Source organism: Gouania willdenowi, chromosome 16 (genome assembly GCF_900634775.1).
Source record: "Gouania willdenowi chromosome 16, fGouWil2.1, whole genome shotgun sequence".
NCBI classification, from domain to species: domain Eukaryota; kingdom Metazoa; phylum Chordata; class Actinopteri; order Blenniiformes; family Gobiesocidae; genus Gouania; species Gouania willdenowi.
In genome coordinates this window covers 21,928,105-21,949,391 of record NC_041059.1, presented here as the reverse complement: position 1 = coordinate 21,949,391, position 21,287 = coordinate 21,928,105, and the positions used below count along the sequence as shown (strand labels likewise).

The window sequence follows — 21,287 nt, the reverse complement described above, 5'->3', positions numbered from 1 at the left end:
CTTTTACGGGGCATTCATTTACCATGTGTTTACATGTCTTGGTTCCATAAAGTCTCCTAGCAGCACAAACTAATTACTCGTTACATGTTTTTCTTATGTTTATATTTGAAGGGCCTGCAATGTCAACATGGGACGTACAAGGAAAGGTGGTAGAATACCAAGGGAGGATCTATGGGTGAGGGCTGGTGGTGAACAGCGCGTAATCAGGGAATTATTACATTTGCAAATAATCAAAAGGGAAACATCTTGGAACTCTGAAGTATGGCCAGAGCTTTCCATTCGTTTGTTTGCTCTTAATCAAGAGAGGTTAAAGAAATGGCTACATGTTGTATGGCTGCAAGACAGACGAGGGGTTAGGACAGCAGTCCAACAACTAACGTCACATGCTTATGTACAAGTTGGAGACCAAGTTTGTTCCAGTGAATCTGTGCTTACATCCGCCATAGATACAGGCACTGAAAATTTTGATGAAGTGGGGAGTGATGAGAGTCCAATTCATACATATGATACCTACCTGGATGGAGGAAATGAGAATGATGATGACCTTCAGGAGTCAAATGCAGATTCTGCAACAAATACAACTGCAGCAATTGATACAACTACAGCAACAGATACAGGCACTGAAAATTTTGATGAAGTGGGGAGTGATGAGAGTGCCATTCATACGTATGATACCTACCTGGGTGGAGGAAATGAGAATGATGATGACCTTCAGGAGTCAAATGCAGATGCTGCAACAAATATAGCTGCAGCAATTGATACAGCTACAGAAACAGATGCAGACAATGAAAATTTTGATGAAGTGAAGAGTGAAGAAAATGCCGTCCTTGTGACTGATTCTTGCCTTGGTGGAAAACATCAGCTCAGTAAAGTTAAGAAGCACTTTAAAAAGGGACTCAAAATTGGAAAAACCTCACCTTTAAAAAAGATCCAAAGTACAAGTGAAAAAGATCAGTACAGACCTACACAACCTGGACCTAAAACATTTAAAATGCACATTAAGAGGGACAAATGGGACAAGATCAAGCCATGTCAGGGATTGTCAAAACTCAGGAAATCATGGACACATGTCCTATACAGTAGCTTTCGAAAGCACAACCCTTCCTGTTCGCTTGCATTCAAGTACCAGCATTTTAGAGCACCTAAGAGCCGAAAGACTTCATCACCTTATCTCAAAATAAAAGCAGTGTGCATGTTTTCTTCATGCAAAGCCAAATACTTCTTTAAAATGCCAAAAAAACCCTCAAAGAATGCTAAGAACATTACATTTCACGTGTGTCGAAGTGGTAAAGTTACACATTTACGTGATGAGACAAGGGCAAGGCCAGCCAGCAATAAGAAGCGAGGAAAAATTGCGAAGGCAATCACTGGTGGTGTGAGTAACACCTTTTATCAGAGGCTGGGGAAAACGCCATCATTGGAGCTACTTGCTGGTAACCTCACTCGAGCACTGTCAAAAGACATCCTCAAAGTTGTGTCAGCAGAGATAAGTAGAAGCACAAGGCTTCATGATGACATGTTGCTGGAGCTAATACTGACACAGCAAATAATGAGAGAGTCTGATGCAGGTTACATTTTCTGTCCAGGGTACATCCAACATCTGCAAGTGGATCCCTTTGGCGTCCATTTGTATACCGAGCAAGGAATTGCAATTCTTGCAGATCATCTCCGCCAACGTTCTCCAGTGACCCTCTTCCTTGATGCCACAGGTGGCGTTGTGCGCCGGCTTCCCAACCAACCCAAGAGGGTTCTATATTATGCCCTCTGTTTGTCAGGTGATGGCAAAAACAAACCACCTCTTCCTGTCTGTGAAATGGTCACCAATGACCACACTGTGGCCAACCTGTCCTTTTGGCTAATGAAATTTTTGACGAAAGTCAGAAAAATCACTGCCAATAAAGTTAGACAAGTGGAAACTGACTACAGTTGGGCCCTAATGCAAGGTGTTTTGCTGGCCTTCAACAGGCAAGATATTTTGGGATACCTTGAGCTGCTGTGTAAAATCATCCACGGCTCTTTTACAAAAAAGGAGCTTAAGAGCATCACCGTGCTACACCTGTGCTCAGCACATATCCTGAAGGCCGTCTCTGTTTCCTTTTCTAGGAAGACCAGAGATAAAGGTCTGAAGGAATTTGCCAATCATTGCGTGGCACATCTAATAAACAGCACGAGCCTGAATCCTGCAGTCCAATTTTTTGGCCACATGGGACGGGTATTTGGCAGTAGGTTCTCCTCTCAGGACGTCGAGGAGAGCTTGGACATCATCAAAGACTGCATCAAGAACAAGACCAACCTGGATGCTTCCAGCACTCAGCCAACAAAGACACAACCTGAGCCACCAAAGAGAGCAAAGGCAGTTCTGGCCAACTCACCATTTCGGCATTTTTTTGAAGCTGTCCTGGAAAATGACCGGTCCAGTGTGCCAGGATTTAATGGAAATTGTGAGGAGAACCCATACTACTGCCCTGATATTATCCAGGCTTTGCTGCAGGATTACATGGGGATCTTCCCACTGTGGTCAGGCCTGATGTTAGGGGATCTTTGCAGATATGGAAGTGATGCAGATTCAAGCAGAGATGAACCAGCAGACACACAAACAAGGCTCACCAACTGCCATGTGGAGAACTGGTTTTCAATAACAAAGAACCAGATTCTGCGCAAGGAACGGTTCCTCAGGCCTGGCTCCTTCATTCGTAAGATGCATACCTCTCTGCGTGGCCGCTACAAGGAGCAAGTCCTGCAGTATGGTCTCAATCTGGAGCTGTTAGGCAGACCATTGAGAGAAGAGCGTCTGGAGCACGCTGAGGAACAATGGGGCAAACGTAGTGTTCATGCAGCCCCTAAAAGGACAAAATATTTCCACCCTCCCCACAAGATCCCAACTCCTATGGGAGTGAAAAGACATATCCAGAGACGACGAATGAAGACCAATAAAAAGGTATGTCATTAAAATGCATTGACAGACTCTAAAAAAATAGATAAATGATAAGACTTCTGCAAGTGAAATGCTGAAACTATTTTGTCTAAAATGTAATATTCCATTTAAAGATTCATTGATGTTTATTAAATATAGACATATGTAAGTGAAATGCTGACACTAGTTTGTCATATTTAATCTTCATGTGTAAATGTTGTATATGTTATTTGATTTGATTGATTTTATTTTGAATTCATGTGATTTTTCTTAAACTTACTTTTCAAAAGGTCATTAAAAAATCAAAAAATGGTTCACAACAGAACACAGGAGACACTGGACAGGTATGGCATTATATTTTCAAAAGTTGTCTGTTCTCTTGGTCAGTTTACAACTCCCCCTTACACTCTGACTTAATCAGATCTACTTCTTACATATCACAGACGTCTGCAGCTAAAGATGGCCATCAAAAAGGGGGAGACCAGACATTCACCACTTCAACATCAACAGCCCAACTGGTATGTGCCTTTTTTTTTCAAATAACAGTATTTTTGGTGAAAAAACAAACAAAAAAAAATTGATGATATGTGTGTCAAACAAAAAAAGATGAAAAATAAAATTCCTTGTTCTGTTTCATTCTTGTAGCAGAATTATATCCAAATCAACAATCATGATTCCACATAAAGCTGATAAATGGCAATACAATTTACATTATTACCCAGCACTTTTTATATATTACTACACTCAACTAAAGACAAAGGCTGCTCCTGGTATTCAAACCCATCAACATTGCTTGTCACAATTGTGCTTTCAATTTTCTGTTTTCGAAAGCATCACCAGTTAAGGTTAAATATAGATGCATACCCATGGCTGCAGCACTTACAGTTATTTTTTTCACCTTGCTTCAGCTACTGAAAATTGTCTACGAAAAGAAAAAGATTGTATGTTTCATGGTTGAATAACAACTTGGATGCTTGTTCTAAATTAACAGCAGAAAATTTGGTGCAAAAAGGACAGTGAAGTGGTCATTGCTGTCATTGAATCCCCTGACAAGACTAACACTTACATACTGCGTCAGAGTGAATTCAATTCTCTAGCACCACACAAGTGGTTGCTGGGTGAGGTAAATATTTATTACATAACAACCATCACTTTTGCATTCATAATGTTTCAGAGAAATAATTGATCGAATGATTTATTTTTCAGACAATCGAGTGCTACCTCAGAGCCATCCTGAACACGAATGGTTTGGGGAAAATAATTTACCTCTTAAACCATTACTCAGCTGGAGTAATAGTTTTTGGAGCACGGTCTGCCATGAGTAATCACTCACTGCGCAAGGTAAATATAGTTAATTTGTATAAATAAAAACTTATTAAACATAAGGGACATAAAACATTATCTTAAAAATTGCTCTTATTTGCTATTACTGTGTAAGGTTGACTTTGACAACTATCACGGAGTGATAGGGGCCATCAATGTCGGACAGAACCACTGGAAATTCCTGGTAAGTAATATAAAATACATACTCTGCCTCAAATTAAATGATAAAATAATAGTGGAATTGTAATGGTAACTTTTCCTTTTAGTATCTGCACAAGTTGAACAAAAAGGTGTACGTCATGGATCCCATGGGGCAGGCTGAGGACAATGACTCAGAAGAAGCTGCATCACGGTTTCGGTAGGGTGTGGTAATTTTAATGGACAGTATATTATGTAACACCTGATATCGAACAACTGTATACACAATTGCATATTATGTAATTTAGAATTTTTATTTTACCCCAAATATCTAATTTTCTGTATGTACTAATAATGTCAAAGCATTTTTTCTTTTTTTGTAGCAAAGTATCCATGACATTATCACAATAAGGCTACATTTGATCACATTTTTCAACAATCACCACAGCCAGTACTTCACCATGCGAAGGAACCGCTACCAGAAGACTGACTGGGTGGGTATTAAGTGGGAGCCGGCTACAGTCAACCACAGCATCCAAAAAGATGGTTATAGCTGTGGTGTTTTTGTCATGAAGGTGAGCTTTTGATCCACAGATCAATTGTCTGAATATGGAAAAAAACATTGGTAAAATTTGTTTTCTTTTTACATGACAACCTTCATTTTATCATCTAAAAAGTGTAATTTTATGTCTACTCTGTAATTAAATGACAAAACAGATGGCTGAAGATGTGGTGGTGGCTTTTCCTCTTGTCCCCCAAGACATTGAAATACCCATCTTGCGAAAACACCTAAAAGACCTCAGGATCAGCATGGGTAAAACTATTCTGCAGTGCTCTGGTTTGTAGAATTTTCTAATTTTCTAATCTTCTTCTTCTTCTTCTTTTTCTTCTTATTCTTATTATTGTTATTCTTATTATTCTTATTATTGTTATTATTATTGTTGTTGTTGTTAGGATTAATGACCTATACTGCATCCAGCCAACAGAGATGTTTCAGCTTCATTTTAGGGGAGTTCATGGGGGTACATGTCTAATACAGTCATTGGTGTCAACTCCTGTGAATATTTTTTTAATTATATAGACCTGTATACTGCATTACTTACCAACTCCTAAATCAATTGTGAGATAGTTTTAAAATAACAATTTTTCAGTCTTTAGCGAAAAAGACCATTGCTCCAGTTGTGGTCTGAAGAATCCAAAAGGACAGAACCAGACAACAAGATGGGTCAGTATACTTTAAAAAATAAAATATTAAAAGAAGTTCGACATTTAGATGATGCAGAGTAGCAGTGTAAAGCAGTACCTAAAATGGATACTTTACATTAAAGAGATCATAATCTAATACTGTTGGATATGTGATTTCAAAAATATATTTCAGATTGAATGCACAAAATGCCGAAGATGGTACCATCCATGTTGTGTAGCAATGTCCGAAGCTGAATGGGATGAGGAAAAAACCGCAACATCATCAAAATGGCAATGTGGCCTCTGTTGATTTCAAAAAGGTATTTTGTGTCAGAAAACTTAACATTGAAATTGAAAATGTATTTATAAATATATAACCCTTCCCCAGGTAAATATAACATTTAGGCAAACTATCTAACTCATGTACAGGTGTAACAAAGAGCATTGTTGAAAAGGATCACAAGGGTGAAGTTCCATTACAGCGAAAAAAAAAAAAAAAACTTAATTGTCTTGTCATGCTGTATTATATTTCACTATTCTATCATTCTTCATTTTGATGAATATGCACATCTTCCATACTTTTTACTTTTTTCCCATACTTTTATTACCAGCAAAATAATGAGGCTGATAAGTTTTCTTCTGTTATGCTCAATGCAGTGATTATGCTGAATGATTATGTTGATACTACACAGTACAGTGTTGAGGCAGACACTTGATTTACTTATTTGTACAGTATCCATGGATAGAGTTGCATATAGTGTACTTAAATCACAGAGCAAACGGTACTTATTATACCAAAAAAGTAACACATGTAAAAATGCTGGATTTTTATTTCTTGAATGTTTTCTTGTTTGCACTTAAATAAATGACATGACGTGTTGAACTGTTTTTTTTATGTGTGTGATGACCATGAAATAATATTAAAAAACATGACCACTAATAAATTGTTCATTAATACAAATCATTAAAACAAATAGAACTTAAAACAATAGCCTGAAAAACAGTAGAATAAATAAAAGTCAGATAAAAGTCTGAAATATTAAAGGCCCAGTGTGTAAGAATTACCCCCATCTAGTGGTGCGCTAATTGAATGCAAGCAACCGAGTAGTGCTCTCTTAACGCCTGCCATTTAAGCACGTTATTACCACTATACTATACCACTATATAACGATACTTCTGCTTTGTTATTGATGCCGATAGTTTATAAGCTCTCCTCTATGTCGTTGTTCGTGGCCTGCAGACTCAGATCATCTAATGGAGTGGCTCTCTGCCGTGAAACAGAGGGACTTCAAAACAGGAGTGTCACAACTTTTCTGCTGGCCGAATAAATTAACCCTCTCTGTTATAGTCAATCTGCTTCAGGATTGTTATTTATCTGGTATAACACTATACCAATGTAGACTGTTGTCTTCTCCCTGTTAATTCGTTTTCTTATATTTCCCTCCCTCTCACGGGGCAAAGTGTACGGATTGTCCTCCATTTCAATTGAAAACAGTAAGTTGAATGATCCACAATCGTCTTTGCTTGTTTCTCGTCTCCCCCTCCACCCGAAAACACACAGGGACTCACAGCTGAAAGCTAAAGTATTCAAATATGGCGATGCAACATGGCCGCCTCTAGTGGGGGGGCGATGCACCTTATGTATCTATAAACAACTCTTTCTAAGATACGATAACGCTTTGATGAGAATGCGATTGTGAATAGATGTCGGTAAAATACATATTTATGAAAGCAATACCTGATTTTTATTAAGAAAAAGGTGAATTTGTTACACACTAGACCTTTAACAAATAATGTTCACTGACTACTTAGTCTGTCTAGGTTATTTATAATTGTTTTGCTGGAAAACATATTGTTGTGAAATATCAATACCCACTTTACACACAGATGAGAAGTAGTATGGTGTTTGGCAGGTTGAAATTCCAGAGAGCTATTTCAAAATAAAACCAGGAAATATTCATCAAACATGCTTAATGAATACTAATTGTTTCCAAGATATTTTTACATGATTTTCTGTGAAATAATGGCTGTGAAAAATAAATACCCACCTTACAAACAGATGAGAAGTAGAATGGTGTTGTTAGGTTGTAATTCCAGAGAGCTATTTCGAATTAAACCGAGAAATAGTCCTAAAACGTGTTCAACGAACAAGAATTGTTTCGAAGAATCTTTTACATGATTTTCTGTGAAATAATGGCTGTGAAAGATAAATACCCACCATACAAACAAATGAGAAGTAGAATGGTGTTGGTAGGTTGAAATTCCAGAGAGTTATTTCAAAATGAAACCAAGAAATATTCATAAATAATGGTCAATGAATAGTAATTGTCTCTCAGATATTTTTTTACATGATTTCATGGGAGATAATGGCTGTGAAATATTAATATCCACCATACAAACAAATGAGAAGTAGAATGGTGTTGGTAGGTGGAAATTCCAGAGAGTTATTTCAAAATAAAATCAAGAAATATTCATAAATAATATTCAATGAATACTACTTGTTTCTCACATTTTTTTTTACGTGATTTTCTGTGAAATAATGGCTGTGAAAGATAAATACCCACCTTACAAACAGATGAGAAGTAGAATGGTGTTGGTAGGTTGAAATTCCAGAGAGTTATTTCAAAATAAAATCAAGAAATATTCATAAATAATATTCAATGAATAGTAATTGTTTCTCAGATATTTTTTGCATGATTTCATGGGAGATAATGGCTGTGAAATATTAATATCCACCATACAAACAAATGAGAAGTAGAATGGTGTTGTTAGGTGGAAATTCCAGAGAGTTATTTCAAAATAAAATCAAGAAATATTCATAAATAATATTCAATGAATACTACTTGTTTCTCACATTTTTTTTACGTGATTTTCTGGGAAATAATGGCTGTGAAATATTAATATCCACCATACAAACAAATGAGAAGTAGAATGGTGTTGGTAGGTGGAAATTCCAGAGAGTTATTTCAAAATAAAATCAAGAAATATTCATAAATAATATTCAATGAATACTACTTGTTTCTCACATTTTTTTTACGTGATTTTCTGGGAAATAATGGCTGTGAAATATTAATATCCACCATACAAACAAATGAGAAGTAGAATGGTGTTGGTAGGTGGAAATTCCAGAGAGTTATTTCAAAATAAAATCAAGAAATATTCATAAATAATATTCAATGAATACTACTTGTTTCTCACATTTTTTTTACGTGATTTTCTGGGAAATAATGGCTGTGAAATATTAATATCCACCATACAAACAAATGAGAAGTAGAATGGTGTTGGTAGGTTGAAATTCCAGAGAGTTATTTAAAAATAAAACCAAGAAATATTCATATATAAAGTTCAATGAATACTAATTGTTTCCAAGATATTTTTTTACAAGGTTTTCTGTGAGATAATGGTTGTGAAAGAGCAATGCTCACCTTACAAACAGATGAGAAGTAGAATGATGTTGGTAGGTTGAAATTCCAGAGTTGTTTAGAAATTAAACCGAGAAATATTCCTTTAATATGCTCAAAGAATACTAATTGATTCTAAGATATTTTTACAAGATTTCTTAGGAGATAATGGTTTGGAAGTAGAATGGTGTTGGTTGGTTGAAATTCCATATTTTTAGTTATTTTAGAATAAAATAAAGAAATGTCAATTAACAATTTTGAATTAATACTTTTCTTTGGGACATATTTATACTCACCTTACAAACAGATGAGAAGTAGATTGGCGTTTTTTTTGTTTTAAATTGGTGCTTTTGTCATTATTTTTTCAGTTGTCTGAATTGAAAAAAACAGGGATTGTAATTTTACGACGGTCCCTAAGCGCTCCGGCTGCCGCACGGTTCTCCGACAGACATTCAGCGTTGTTCTTTTGAGTTTCTGCCACAACCGCTTAGGTTGGGGAGTTGGTGAGACCTGTGAAATGTGTGGCTTGATTTTCTCTACAAAATAATGCCAACCTTGATGAGAATGGTGCAGTTTTCATGGCGCTATTAAGATTAGAAAAAGGAAAAACAAGCGAATGTCGAATATAAAACCAATTTCACCTCGCTGATGGAGACTAACACAACCCTCCATGAATTGCGTCAACGAGTGATATATTTAGACTGCAAATGTACAATCTATCTATCTATCTATCTATCCATCTATCCATCTATCCATCTATCCATCTATCCATCTATCCATCTATCTATCCATCCATCCATCCATCCATCTATCTATCTATCTATCCATCTATCCATCTATCCATCTATCTATCTAATTTCTATTCAGTTGTATCCATTCATATGAAAGCTGTGCGCCTATCGCCTGTCGTGTTATTTACAGTATATTCAACACAGATTTAGTCAGTATTGCCATGGGCATTGCGCATGCGCACTTGACAGCGTGAGACGTAAATCATCCAGCGAGAGAGAGAGAGAGAGAGAGAGAGAGAGAGAGGGGCTGTAGAGTGATGGGACCAGCTGAGGGAAAGGCAGCGAGCGATCACTCTCCGGGCTTGTAATGACAGGTAAATAAGTATGATTATGTATTGTTGAATGTGATGTGATCTTTAGTGATACTAGTTGGATAAAGAGCTGATCCGTTGGTTTGTCTGCGCAGTAGCCTACAACACAATGATGTTGTCTTTGCCTCCATCAACACAGAACGCTGTCATCTGGCACATCATGGAAGTAGCTTTTATTTGGAGATAAATATAAAATAGGCAAAAAAAAAAAAAAAAAAAAAAAGATAAACTAAATCTATTCAACTGATTTGTGTCTTCATTCATGAGCGTTGTCAGTGTTGGTGAAGTGAAATAATAGAAACGTCACCCCGAGGTGCTTTTTTTCCCCTTGTAATCCATGACCTTTTTCTCTTTTTCGCCAGTTAGTACATCTGCTCGAGTTTCATTTAAAATGCAAACACTGTGTCAGTCCCAAGGGAGGCAATGAGGACGAAGGTTCATTTCTTTATTATTTTTTTCATACTGACTGACGTCACGCAATACGTCTGTGTTATTCTGCTGTGGCGAGGGTGGAAGGCAACAATGGCGTTCAGCACCATGGACAGAGCCTGGGAAGCAGTTTACCAATGAGCTGCAGCTGCAGCACAGAACATTACTTCCGCCTGTTTAGTTGGATTAGTGCAAGTCACTATGTGATAGCTTCTGTAAACAGGGGACATTGAAGTGAATTTATTGCACAATTACATCCATCCATCCATCCATCCATCCATCCAATTTCCAATTTAATCTAAACAATAAAAAATAAAAAATACCACAATTTTAAATTGTGATAGTAGTTTAAAAAAACAACTACTAGCATGTTGCCTCCGGGCAACAAGGATGCCCCTGTGTGCAACTTCCTGAAGCATAACCACATGCTTGTTCATGCGGATTTTTATTGTTATCTCTTTTTTTCCTTACAAATTTTATATTTTGATAGCACTTTGAGATGACTTTTGTTGTAATTTGCGCTATAGAGTTTAGAGTTTAAATGAATAACACACACTTTGACAACTGCACTAAACAATTTACCCAATAATTGGTCAATATGACTGTTACCATCCACAATGATGTGATTTTGTAAAGGTTTGGGCTACTGACTCACTTAGATTGACTAGTTTCATAAGTGCTTTTAATTAGGAATGTGGAACTTGATGTTTACTATCAGTATGAATGGTAAATATTTATTTATCAAAGGTGCAGAATCCACAGGAGGTGCAAATTAATATAGCTATAGGGATTTAAGCACAAACTAGGTCTCATCATAGTGCTCTATTCCACTGGTGACACTTTTTTTTATGACTGCAGCCACGATATTTCATAGATGCTGTTCTTTTTTGATATTCGGTAATTCATATTCTCCAGACATCCGCCTGCTTTCACCAACTGCAGATTTATCACTTTTATCACCCAAACATGCTTGGGGATATTAGAATAGCCGAAGGACTCCCAAGGCTGTTTTTTTATCACTCTTGACTCAGCGCTGCTATTTGTTGCAATTTTAGTTTATTCTTGGGTTCTCCGTCCTTGTTCAGTAAAATATTTCTTTTTAACTTAATTGCTTTATTAGTTGAAATAAGTTCCAGAAAGAGGTAATAACACACATATATACATGACTCCATCCAAATTGTTAACCATAGGCACATTGGTCCATATTGGCAAACAAATTAAAATGCAGTCATAATAATCTGAACCGCTTGTTCACTACAACAAATTAAAAACACACTTCAGATTAAGTTCTGCATTCATTTTCAGACACAAGATTTTAAAATCACTGGTTTTATCGTAACACGTGGCAAAATTTTAAACATGATTATGGGCGGAATTGGACATATTTGTCCGTTTGTCACACTCCAACAGAAATTATACATACATCAACAAATACACGTTAGATTAAAAATGGGGGAGAACTCTTTTGAGAATAGTTATGAAGCCAAATAATACACATTTTAAATGCTAAAAGCACACAAAGGTATTTCTGTTTGGACATAGGGGTATGAGCATTTAATATTAGGCTAGATATTAAGATTGAACCAAGAGTTCTCACTCTTGGAAAATAAAAAAGAGATCTTAGAACAAAAATACAGATGAAAGTAATCAGTTACTTATAAAATGATAACTTGAACAACATTGTATGATGGAAAGGACTGATATAAAGATAAGTAGATGAAAGGCTGCACTGAAATCAATAATATTGATTACATACGTAGCCTGAATAGCTATAAAAAAAAACAATACATTTAAATGATGGAGAAGAATGTACACACTCATGATTACCAATTTTTTTCCTGACAATTTACATGAAGAGGGAGAGAGACAATGATTCTATGATGTTATCAGTAAGCCTTTCCATGGCCAGGCCTCATGCATGTAAGAATAACTATCTGTCAGTTTGATTTACTTCTGTGGTCAGACAGCTTTACCTCTTTACCTGTAGCAAACACAAAGATTAGCAGTGTTTGTTTTATTTCTCACTGAGTTGCATCAAAACTCAAGATTCCAATTCGATGCTTCATCTGAGAATGTATTATCTACGTCAATGTTATATTAGAGAAGTGTGTGTGTGTATGTGTGTGTGGGGGGGAGGATATGATACTGTGGATGTTGGTAACTGAAATAAAAAAGAAAGTGTCTATTTGTACGGTTGCAGTACGAACAACGCCTTAATGGTACGGTTACCAAAGTACAAGTACATAGCGTCTTATGGTTAGGTTTAGGGTTAGGGTTATAGGTTATAACCCAATATCGCAACCATTTTTAGGGTTAGGGTTTAGGGTAAGGTTTAGTCTTAGTCACACGACCTAAACTGTCCAATGACTGACCTATCATGGGACCTAAACTGGCCAAATAGGGGCGCTGCGTACGGATAGAATGTCGGTATGTTGATATGGCAACCGCACGGATAGTCACTGCCAATATAAAAAAAAAAAAAAAAACATTGATAGCTTAGGTAGTTCCATCTTTCATTAGGTTTTTGTAATACAAATTATATCTATCTAATGACAAACACGTCTTAAGTTACACGCATTAACAAAAAACATATTGCTTTATATGAGTAATACACGGCCTAATGTTAATATATCACACAGTATCTCAAAGGGCAAAATGTGCATGTCAGCACTGCACGCATTCAGTTGAGACTAGATTAAATCTTGAGAGCAATCGATCATGACTTATTTCATAACAGAAGACAAGGGGAATGCATCATTAATCTAAATGTACTGGGACATTCATTGCATCAGCACTGTGTTACGCAACGTTCAGACACTGTGTGTGGGGGGTACATGGTTGTGTGTCTGAATACATGAGTGCTGCACAAAGATGTGTCCGTGCTCAGTGTTAATGCAAGAGTAAAATGTGAAGATGGGTTTATGGTGTGTGTAGTTTGTTAACAAGAATCTGCATTTGCACATGTCTGTATAGGAGACAGATGTGAAGGATGACTTCATGCTCAGAGATCTGTGGGTCAGACTACGGTGAGCAAGCTCAGGCCAGCAGCAGCTGCCAGCAGTATGGAGTCCGCTCCTACCTTCACCAGGTGCAGCATAAAGAATAACTCAAACAAACGCAATCCACACAAAAAAAATATTCTGTCAGTACAAAACACATTTGATCTCCTTTCTAGTTCTACGAGGAGTGCACAGCTTCTATCTGGGAACGTGATGAGGATTTTCAGATTCAGAGATCACCTAGCAGGTGGAGCTCTTTACTCTGGAAGGTAAGGAATTGAACCTTTAACTTTCTGAAATCAAATCAAAGCATTGTTTGCCTAAAACATGTAGATTTACCTCCATATCGGACTTCTGTCTTCTAGGTCTGTCTAGCGTTTGGTGCCCTGATCATGTTTGCCGGTTTCATTGTTGTTATGGTGGGTTATGCCACTCCAGCCAGGATTGAAGCATTCGGAGAGGAAGATCTACTGTTTGTTGACAGGTATGAATGAAGACACCATATTTTATTATCACACAAATGTGGATGTAACAGAACTCTTGCCTACTTGGAATTAGAGGTGAGTATTGCCAAGGATGTTGCACAACAATACCCAGATAGCGCGCATACATCTCGCCAATGTCGGCCTCAGATTGTGCGCCAGCATTCTACTCCTAATGAGTCATTTTGTGTGTTTTTTCCCCCAAAATCGGTGATACCACTTATAAAATTGTAGAACTGTAAAATGTCACTTCCATGAAGCTGTTTTTGTGCTGGGGCTCTTTTTGGCTATGCTGCTGAAAATACATTTATGATCATGAACGGTGTCTGTCTTTATTTTGTCCACACATAACAAGCTATTTAGTGATAGTATAATGTTTTTTTGTTGTTTTTGTTGTGATATTGCCATATTCCTATCAGATTTAAGTAAATACTCGACTATGGATATGGAGATATTTATATTAATTGAAGCTAAATAAAGGTCAATATAAGCTGTAGAGAGGCTGCGCTGAGCATCTTTAATCCATCGTCCAAACGCCGATGTCTCCGCGACGTCTGCCCAATGAGCAAATGCTCTCCATAATACGTCGCGCCGATGCAACGTGTGCTATCAGGGTACGTATCACTATACAATATTATCGCGATATCACACAATATTCTACCCAGTTAATATCAAAATTAAATGCAGAGATGCGGGTGTTCCACTACCTCGCCATGATGTCTTGCTAGGTGAGCGCGTAAGTTAGTCGTATTCCACAATATTTCAAGGGAACGAGGCAAATCTTGCAGACAGCGTTGTCCTTATCAAGCTCGTTTTTACTCCCTTTAAGTTGGAAGCCAAAGTACTTCCAAACGTCAGCTTTGTACTGTGGAGGCGTTATTTTGTTAGCCAAGTTGTTTGGGACTTGACTCAGTCCGCTTCTGCCACTGTGACTTCCTCTACCACAGCAAAGTGGCTCTACGGTGCCATCTACCAGAGTGGAGGTGCGGAAGTGGCACAATTTTCAAAGTTTTTATGTAGGAACAGGAGCTGGTCAACATGCCCAGCAGTTAGGCTGCTCCATTGAGAAGTGACAATGTCTCCAGCAGTAGAAAACACACGTCCATGAAAATGTGAAAAATATTGATTATTTAAATCTATTAAAAAAAAAATTAAAAAAAAAGATTTAAAATTGGCACCCAAAAAAATTGCAATATTTTCATAATTTTTTTTACACCCCTACTTAGAATAAGAATATCATGACGTGAAGTAATTTTTATGCTGGACTAGACAGAACAGGACTGAAATGCGGGACCTAGAAACAGAGTTTGAGAGTTTTATTCCAAAACAGGTCGAAACACAGGAGATCAGTCAGCACAAGCAGAGGAACAAAAGGAGCAGCCTCAGGCAAAATCCAGGAGGCAAAAAACAGAGTCAGAACTAGTCACTAGGAAACCGCTGGACTACTAGTCAGGAAGGAACATAGACAATCTGGTCAACACAAACTGAAGGAACTGAACTAAATAGACAGACTAATGACCAGTGGCGGATGCTTTAAGACTACAAGGGAACCTCAGCTTCCCCTAAAATCAGTGGTCAAATATGTAGTGTTGTGTGTACATTTCATTGACTAAATATATGACAGAACACATGTATGTTTAGTTCAGAATCAGCTTCTTATAACAGGAAACTGACAGTGACAGCGTGACGTTCTTCATTCATTACCGCAGCGTCACAGTGTTAATAAACAGTGGTGAAGTTCAGCTTCAATTGATTTCAATGGGACAGGATTTAGGGGTTGATCCACTGCAGTCAAACTAGACGCTCATTGGATAAATGCTCGGTTATGACGCACTTAGTCCCGCCCATCGGACGCCGGGCTTCACAGGAGGTCTATGGAGCAGTGGGCTGGATCTGTCTGTTCCGGACGCTGGAATAATGGATGATGATTGGATGATCTGTCTTAGGCTAATTCAATTTTGATTGACAGCGAAATGAGCCAATCAGAGAGTATGACGTTGTAAGCACACAGGCGGGTTTTTCAAATATTTCAGTCCGTTGCTCTGTGTTGACACGGAGACTTTGCTGATCCTCTCATAGCGAATTAACTTCTGACAAACCTAGTGTCTGTTTTTGGTGTTTGTGGAGACTGTTACTGCTTGTGTTGTGAGACTTTTGACCAAACACTCACACTCCAGCGCGCAGCAGCTACGCGCGTGCGTGCGTGTGTGATAATCTACAAATAGTTGTTGACAACAAAATGTGAATTCTACTAGAATTCACATTTAAATAAACAGATACATTTTCTGAAGTAGGCAGAAAATGAGCTTCCCCTGCATGAAAGACCAGCAGCCGCCACTGCTAATGACTGATTAGTGGCAGCTGGGAACCCAGGTGAAACTGATGGGGCAGGCTGAACAGGAGGGTGTAGTAGCCTGAAATGATATAGTAAATTAGAAATCAAAACAGGAAGTGTCAAAATGAAACCGGGAAAAACCAAATCGTGAACGTGAATGTGACAGTAATAACCACAGAAGAAGAGTCTTCGTTGATATCAGCAAATTATCAATTAGCTTTGGAAAAGCATTTCTTGGAGTGTCATGTTGGACCTTGGACTAAAGTGATGAAATATAACATCAACTTGAAGCTTTTTCAACACAAGTACAAGCCACCAGTGCAGTTAGTTATTCACCATGGATCCATTGGAAACTGATTTCAAACATTTGGTTGATGATTCAACAGTGCCTCCTTTCTCCTGTACTTTTATGTATCTTTATGTTAATAATGGTCATGACAGTCTTCATGGTTTGTGGCACATGAAGGACACACAACCAGGTGGTAGGAGAGACTAGAGACAATTGCAAAACCATATCACATTATGGGCTATAGTGGAAACCTAGAGAAGATGACAACCCAACAACAAGGGAAGAAAGTAGATGTGATGTGTGATTATATTAAGTTGTTCAAAAACACGTATAATAAAGACAATTAATTAAACTAAAGAAAGCACTAAAGTTGTTTTCATCACGCACTGAAAAAACGTTGACATGCACATTTTTATTCAGCGCATATTTATTATCTTTTATAAGTTATATTTCTGAACTTATTGCAGTCTTTGGTTATTTCTCCCATCAGTAGCATTAGCCCTTTAATATAACATGGCATGAGTAATGCAATGTTGAGAAATTCAGCAAACAAATCTTGAAAATATTCTTTTTTTTTTTTTTTGGTAAGGTTTAATTATAATGATCTTACATTTGGGTGAATATCTTAAAAAATATTATATACTGTATACGGTCTTTCTTATTCCTCCTAAGTTTTTACAATATATTTTTTACCTTAACAACTTTACTCTATAAACTGTTTGTTCTTTTTTTAACAGCCACGCTGTAACTTTCAACCGTGCCCTGGACATTTGCAAGCTGACTGGTGCTGTGCTGTTCTGTGTGGGAGGCACCTCCATGGCTGTGGGTCTCCTGTTGTCTGCCTTTGCTAAAAGCTACTCAAAAGAAGAACTATATCTGCAGCAGAAGTTCAAGGAGAAGTTGGCAGACATGCATTCAACAGTCGGTGAGAATTAACTCCTTACTTCCCACTGGAAATGCCTCTAAGTGATCCATAAAGTCAAATAATAAATGTGCATTTATTAGATTTACTGATTTGGAAGCTTGTTTGTTTGTTATAGTATATTACCCAAACCAGGTGTAATGTAAAGTTTCTTTTCAAGTTATGCTGGTGTGTATGATCTGATTATTGTAATATTCTAACAGGTACCCCAGTAATGAGAGCACCAACACCCGGGGAAGGAAAAGTCCCAGTCACCTTGTCTAAAGTCCAGAACATCCAGCCTGTAACCCCAAAGTCAGAAACCTGAGTGATGTCCAGATGAAGGTGTAATAAATGTGTATGGGGTGTGATTGATGTGCAAACTGTGGGTGGGTGTGTGTGTGTGTGTGTGTGTGTCCGCATCGTCATGCATCTTTCTATGTGCAGTTCTTTTAAAAGGTCAGCTTATATGTCCATTCCTTATCTTTATTCAGGTAACTCAGATGTGAAAAATCACAATTATCCTTATAAAACCTTGATAATCTGGGTTTTTTTCTGCCTAATGGTGAAAAGCAGATTAAGCACTGCTCAAATCCCTCCTATATAATAATAATCCAAGGATCACACTTACTTTTTTCCCTCCGCCATTCATAGATTTGACAATTATACTGAAGTGTTTCAGAGTAAAGAGCGTTTAGTTAGAAATAAAAGTAAAACTTGACTTGAAGTTTTATACATAAGGCTGACATTACACTGTCATTATTATAACATGACACCTGTCATTAGGTGTCATGAAGGCTATCATTCAGTGTTCAAACCTTTTATTTTGTTAACATTTATATTCTTTTGAGTTTTAATTTGGTTTTTGAGTATACACTTATTAAGAGAATGCTGAACAAAATAATACGTTTATTTGATAATAGAGACGTCCTGTTGCCTGTCCCTCACCTCTAGTACCTTACCCTACTGAACCCCACTAGAACCCTCCTCCTAACCCAAATAATGCCAACATAGCTCCAAAGGTGTCATAGTTTATCAAACAATGACAGCCTTAATGACACCTTATTCATGCAAATGACAGTGAATTTCAAACAAACAAACAAACAAAAAAAAAAATATCATTACTCGTTTATTAACCATTGGTTAATTTGACAGACTATGTATAAAGATTCAAGTAAAGTGTTTTTCAAAAGCAGCTTGGTGCAGTAGTTTATTGCCATTACAGCCAGAAGGTAAAATGAACCCTGCTGGCTGTCTGTGGTCGTCTGTCCCCGTCTGTAGCCCTGTGGTGCAGGACAACTGATTAAATCTCTAGTGTACAATGCTTATCGTACAGAGTAACCTGGATCAGGCTCAAGCACTCACCCTTACCAAGATGAGACGCTACATCAGTTCAGAAACGATGAAATCTATGACTAGGAGGAGATAGACGTGTTAGCACTTCAATTACATCCAGTTTACATATGACAACTAAAGCGTCCTCACTGATACTTGGCTACAAGGTCCACGGTGTCAGTATAAATTAGAAGCAGCGAAAGGGCAGATTTCACTCTGACATTTTCATCTGTCTCATTAGGGTTTTGCTCACTCCCTTCAGGATCAATAAATGAGATCTGACAAACTGATGAAAAATGCACTTCACCAAAGTGAACATGCAGAAAAAGACGAGTCCGTCAAATTAACCGATGGTAAATAAACGAGTAATTATGTTTTTTTTTTTTTTTTGTTTCAAATTGACCATTATACTTCCCACTGTGCCCCTGACAGATGTCCATATGTTTAGCCTGAAATATGCATATTTTGATTATAGCAGCTCAAACATGACAAACACGTTACATGACAGACAGCTAATTAAAACCAGCACGATATTTAGGGTCAAAATGATTCTCCACTGTGAGTCACTAATTTCCACTTCTGCCTTTACAGCCTTTTTACTCACAGGACAGGACACTGAACAATAATCAGATTTTTCAAAGCTCATATTACAGTGAAATGAAATTTGGTGGATTTGATGTATTTCCAAATCATACAATTTCAACACACTTTGATTACTTGGTGTCATTTCTGAGTACTTCAGAACAAAGTTATAGTAGCCCATGAAATGCACTTCCTACAGGCTTTGAGCCTTTTACTGCAATTCCTACAGGTCCTATGTTTATTAAATAGGATAGTAGAATTATATGCCAATGTATTCATGTATAAGTTGGGTTTTTTTTGTATCATTTTCCCTCGTTCTTGTGTAGAAGCTAAAACGAGCAGCTATTGCTATTTAGGAAACAGCATAAGAGTAAATAAGATGTTCTCAAGGAACATATATGAAAAAACAAAAAGTTGCCACTCTTTAGTACAAAAACAGGGATCAAATGAAATAAAATAAATGTGCTGTTTTGTAAATTCAACCTGCTTTATCATACTTCAAACACATTCATAGTGTTTTTGTTACTTATAGTTCTCACGGTGCATTATTCTAGTGCTCCCTTGTGTGACATTGGGGTTTTTCTTTTGGACAAAGAACAAATATATATATAAATGTTAAACATGTATATACAGTATGTCTATTTTTTAAAGAACACAATAAAACCAATGAATTCACTACTCAAATATGTGTGACAAGTGTTGTTTGTATTGTGTGGGAACAAAAAAGTATAGGTTTAGCATTCTTGATTCATCCATCTTGAAGTAATTATTATAAAACTTGCAAATGATTTACAAGTGATCGGTGTGTGAAAGAACAGGAAGTCATTGCAAGAGTCATTGCAAGTCTTTTTGGTTTCAAAATAAAAGCCGAGCTGTACCCGTAGACATTTCTGTTGTAAACTATAATCCCCAAGGTAAAATTCCTTCTCCCAGTATAATACACAAGATATATTTTATATATTAAACAACACTATATGTAAATAAAACCAAATGAACAACAGCTAATATAACACATTAAAGCAGCCACTGCTGCAGGAATCAGGTTGTTTTTCCAGTGGGGAAAGATATCCATGTTGAGGGTGGGCAACACACCTCTAATAAGGTTGTGTTTTGCGTGAGTGTGCATGTGTAGAGCTTTCTATAGCTACTGTCTCAGTAATGTGCTTTGACCAGGTTGTTGGAGGCTCCAGAAATAGCATCATGGAAGACTCACCACAGCCAGTCAGGAAGAGATGTATGACTCATCTTCCTGTCACCTTCTCTGCTTTGTCCTGCTGCTATAATAAGGACACTCCTCATAAACAGTCTTCTAATTGGATTTCATGATTTTCATTTTTTATTTATTTCAGGGACAGTGCATATTAAAAACAATACTGTAAATATGTCAGAATTAACCAAATTAACTACTGTAAATGAAGACAAAAGTAATTAGATATATAACTTGTTCTACTTAGATCTAATACATTTTTGAGACAGAAGATAAAAACATACATAAATAAATTATTTATGCAACATGCGATGTATACACACACATTTGCGAATCTTGTAACATTTTTTCAAACCAACTTACCAAAAAGGTCACCCCCATTGTATTAAATAAATAGCTCAAAACATTTACATGACTGTAGTGTTTTAATGAGCACATCGTGACATCTGAAATGCTGAAGTTTTCAAGTTTGGGAATCTGAAATTCTGTGTTCAGCCAAAGTCCTTTTGCTGCAGTTGACAGTTTGACAGCTTTGTGCAGCAGATAAAGGTGCTGAATCAGTCACAGGTGTCAGAAGTACGATGACGGCTCATTAAATTTCTCTGGTTTTCACTGATTCAGACAAAAATAAATACATAAATAAAAAAAACCTGTTGTGAAATAAC

The 21,287-nt window shown here is 37.1% G+C and overlaps 1 protein-coding gene across 1 annotated transcript; it reads left to right on the top strand.

Annotated features, from left to right (window-relative positions):
- Positions 1-9,958: 9,958 nt before the first annotated feature.
- nrsn1 (neurensin 1) lies at positions 9,959-20,099 on the top strand. The gene is made up of 6 exons (XM_028470920.1): positions 9,959-10,066; positions 13,466-13,580; positions 13,668-13,760; positions 13,857-13,975; positions 17,335-17,522; positions 17,723-20,099. The coding sequence occupies exons 2-6, from the start codon at positions 13,482-13,484 to the stop codon at positions 17,824-17,826; spliced, it is 603 nt and encodes a 200-aa protein (XP_028326721.1). The 5' UTR covers positions 9,959-10,066; positions 13,466-13,481; the 3' UTR covers positions 17,827-20,099.
- The last annotated feature ends 1,188 nt before the right edge of the window (positions 20,100-21,287 follow it).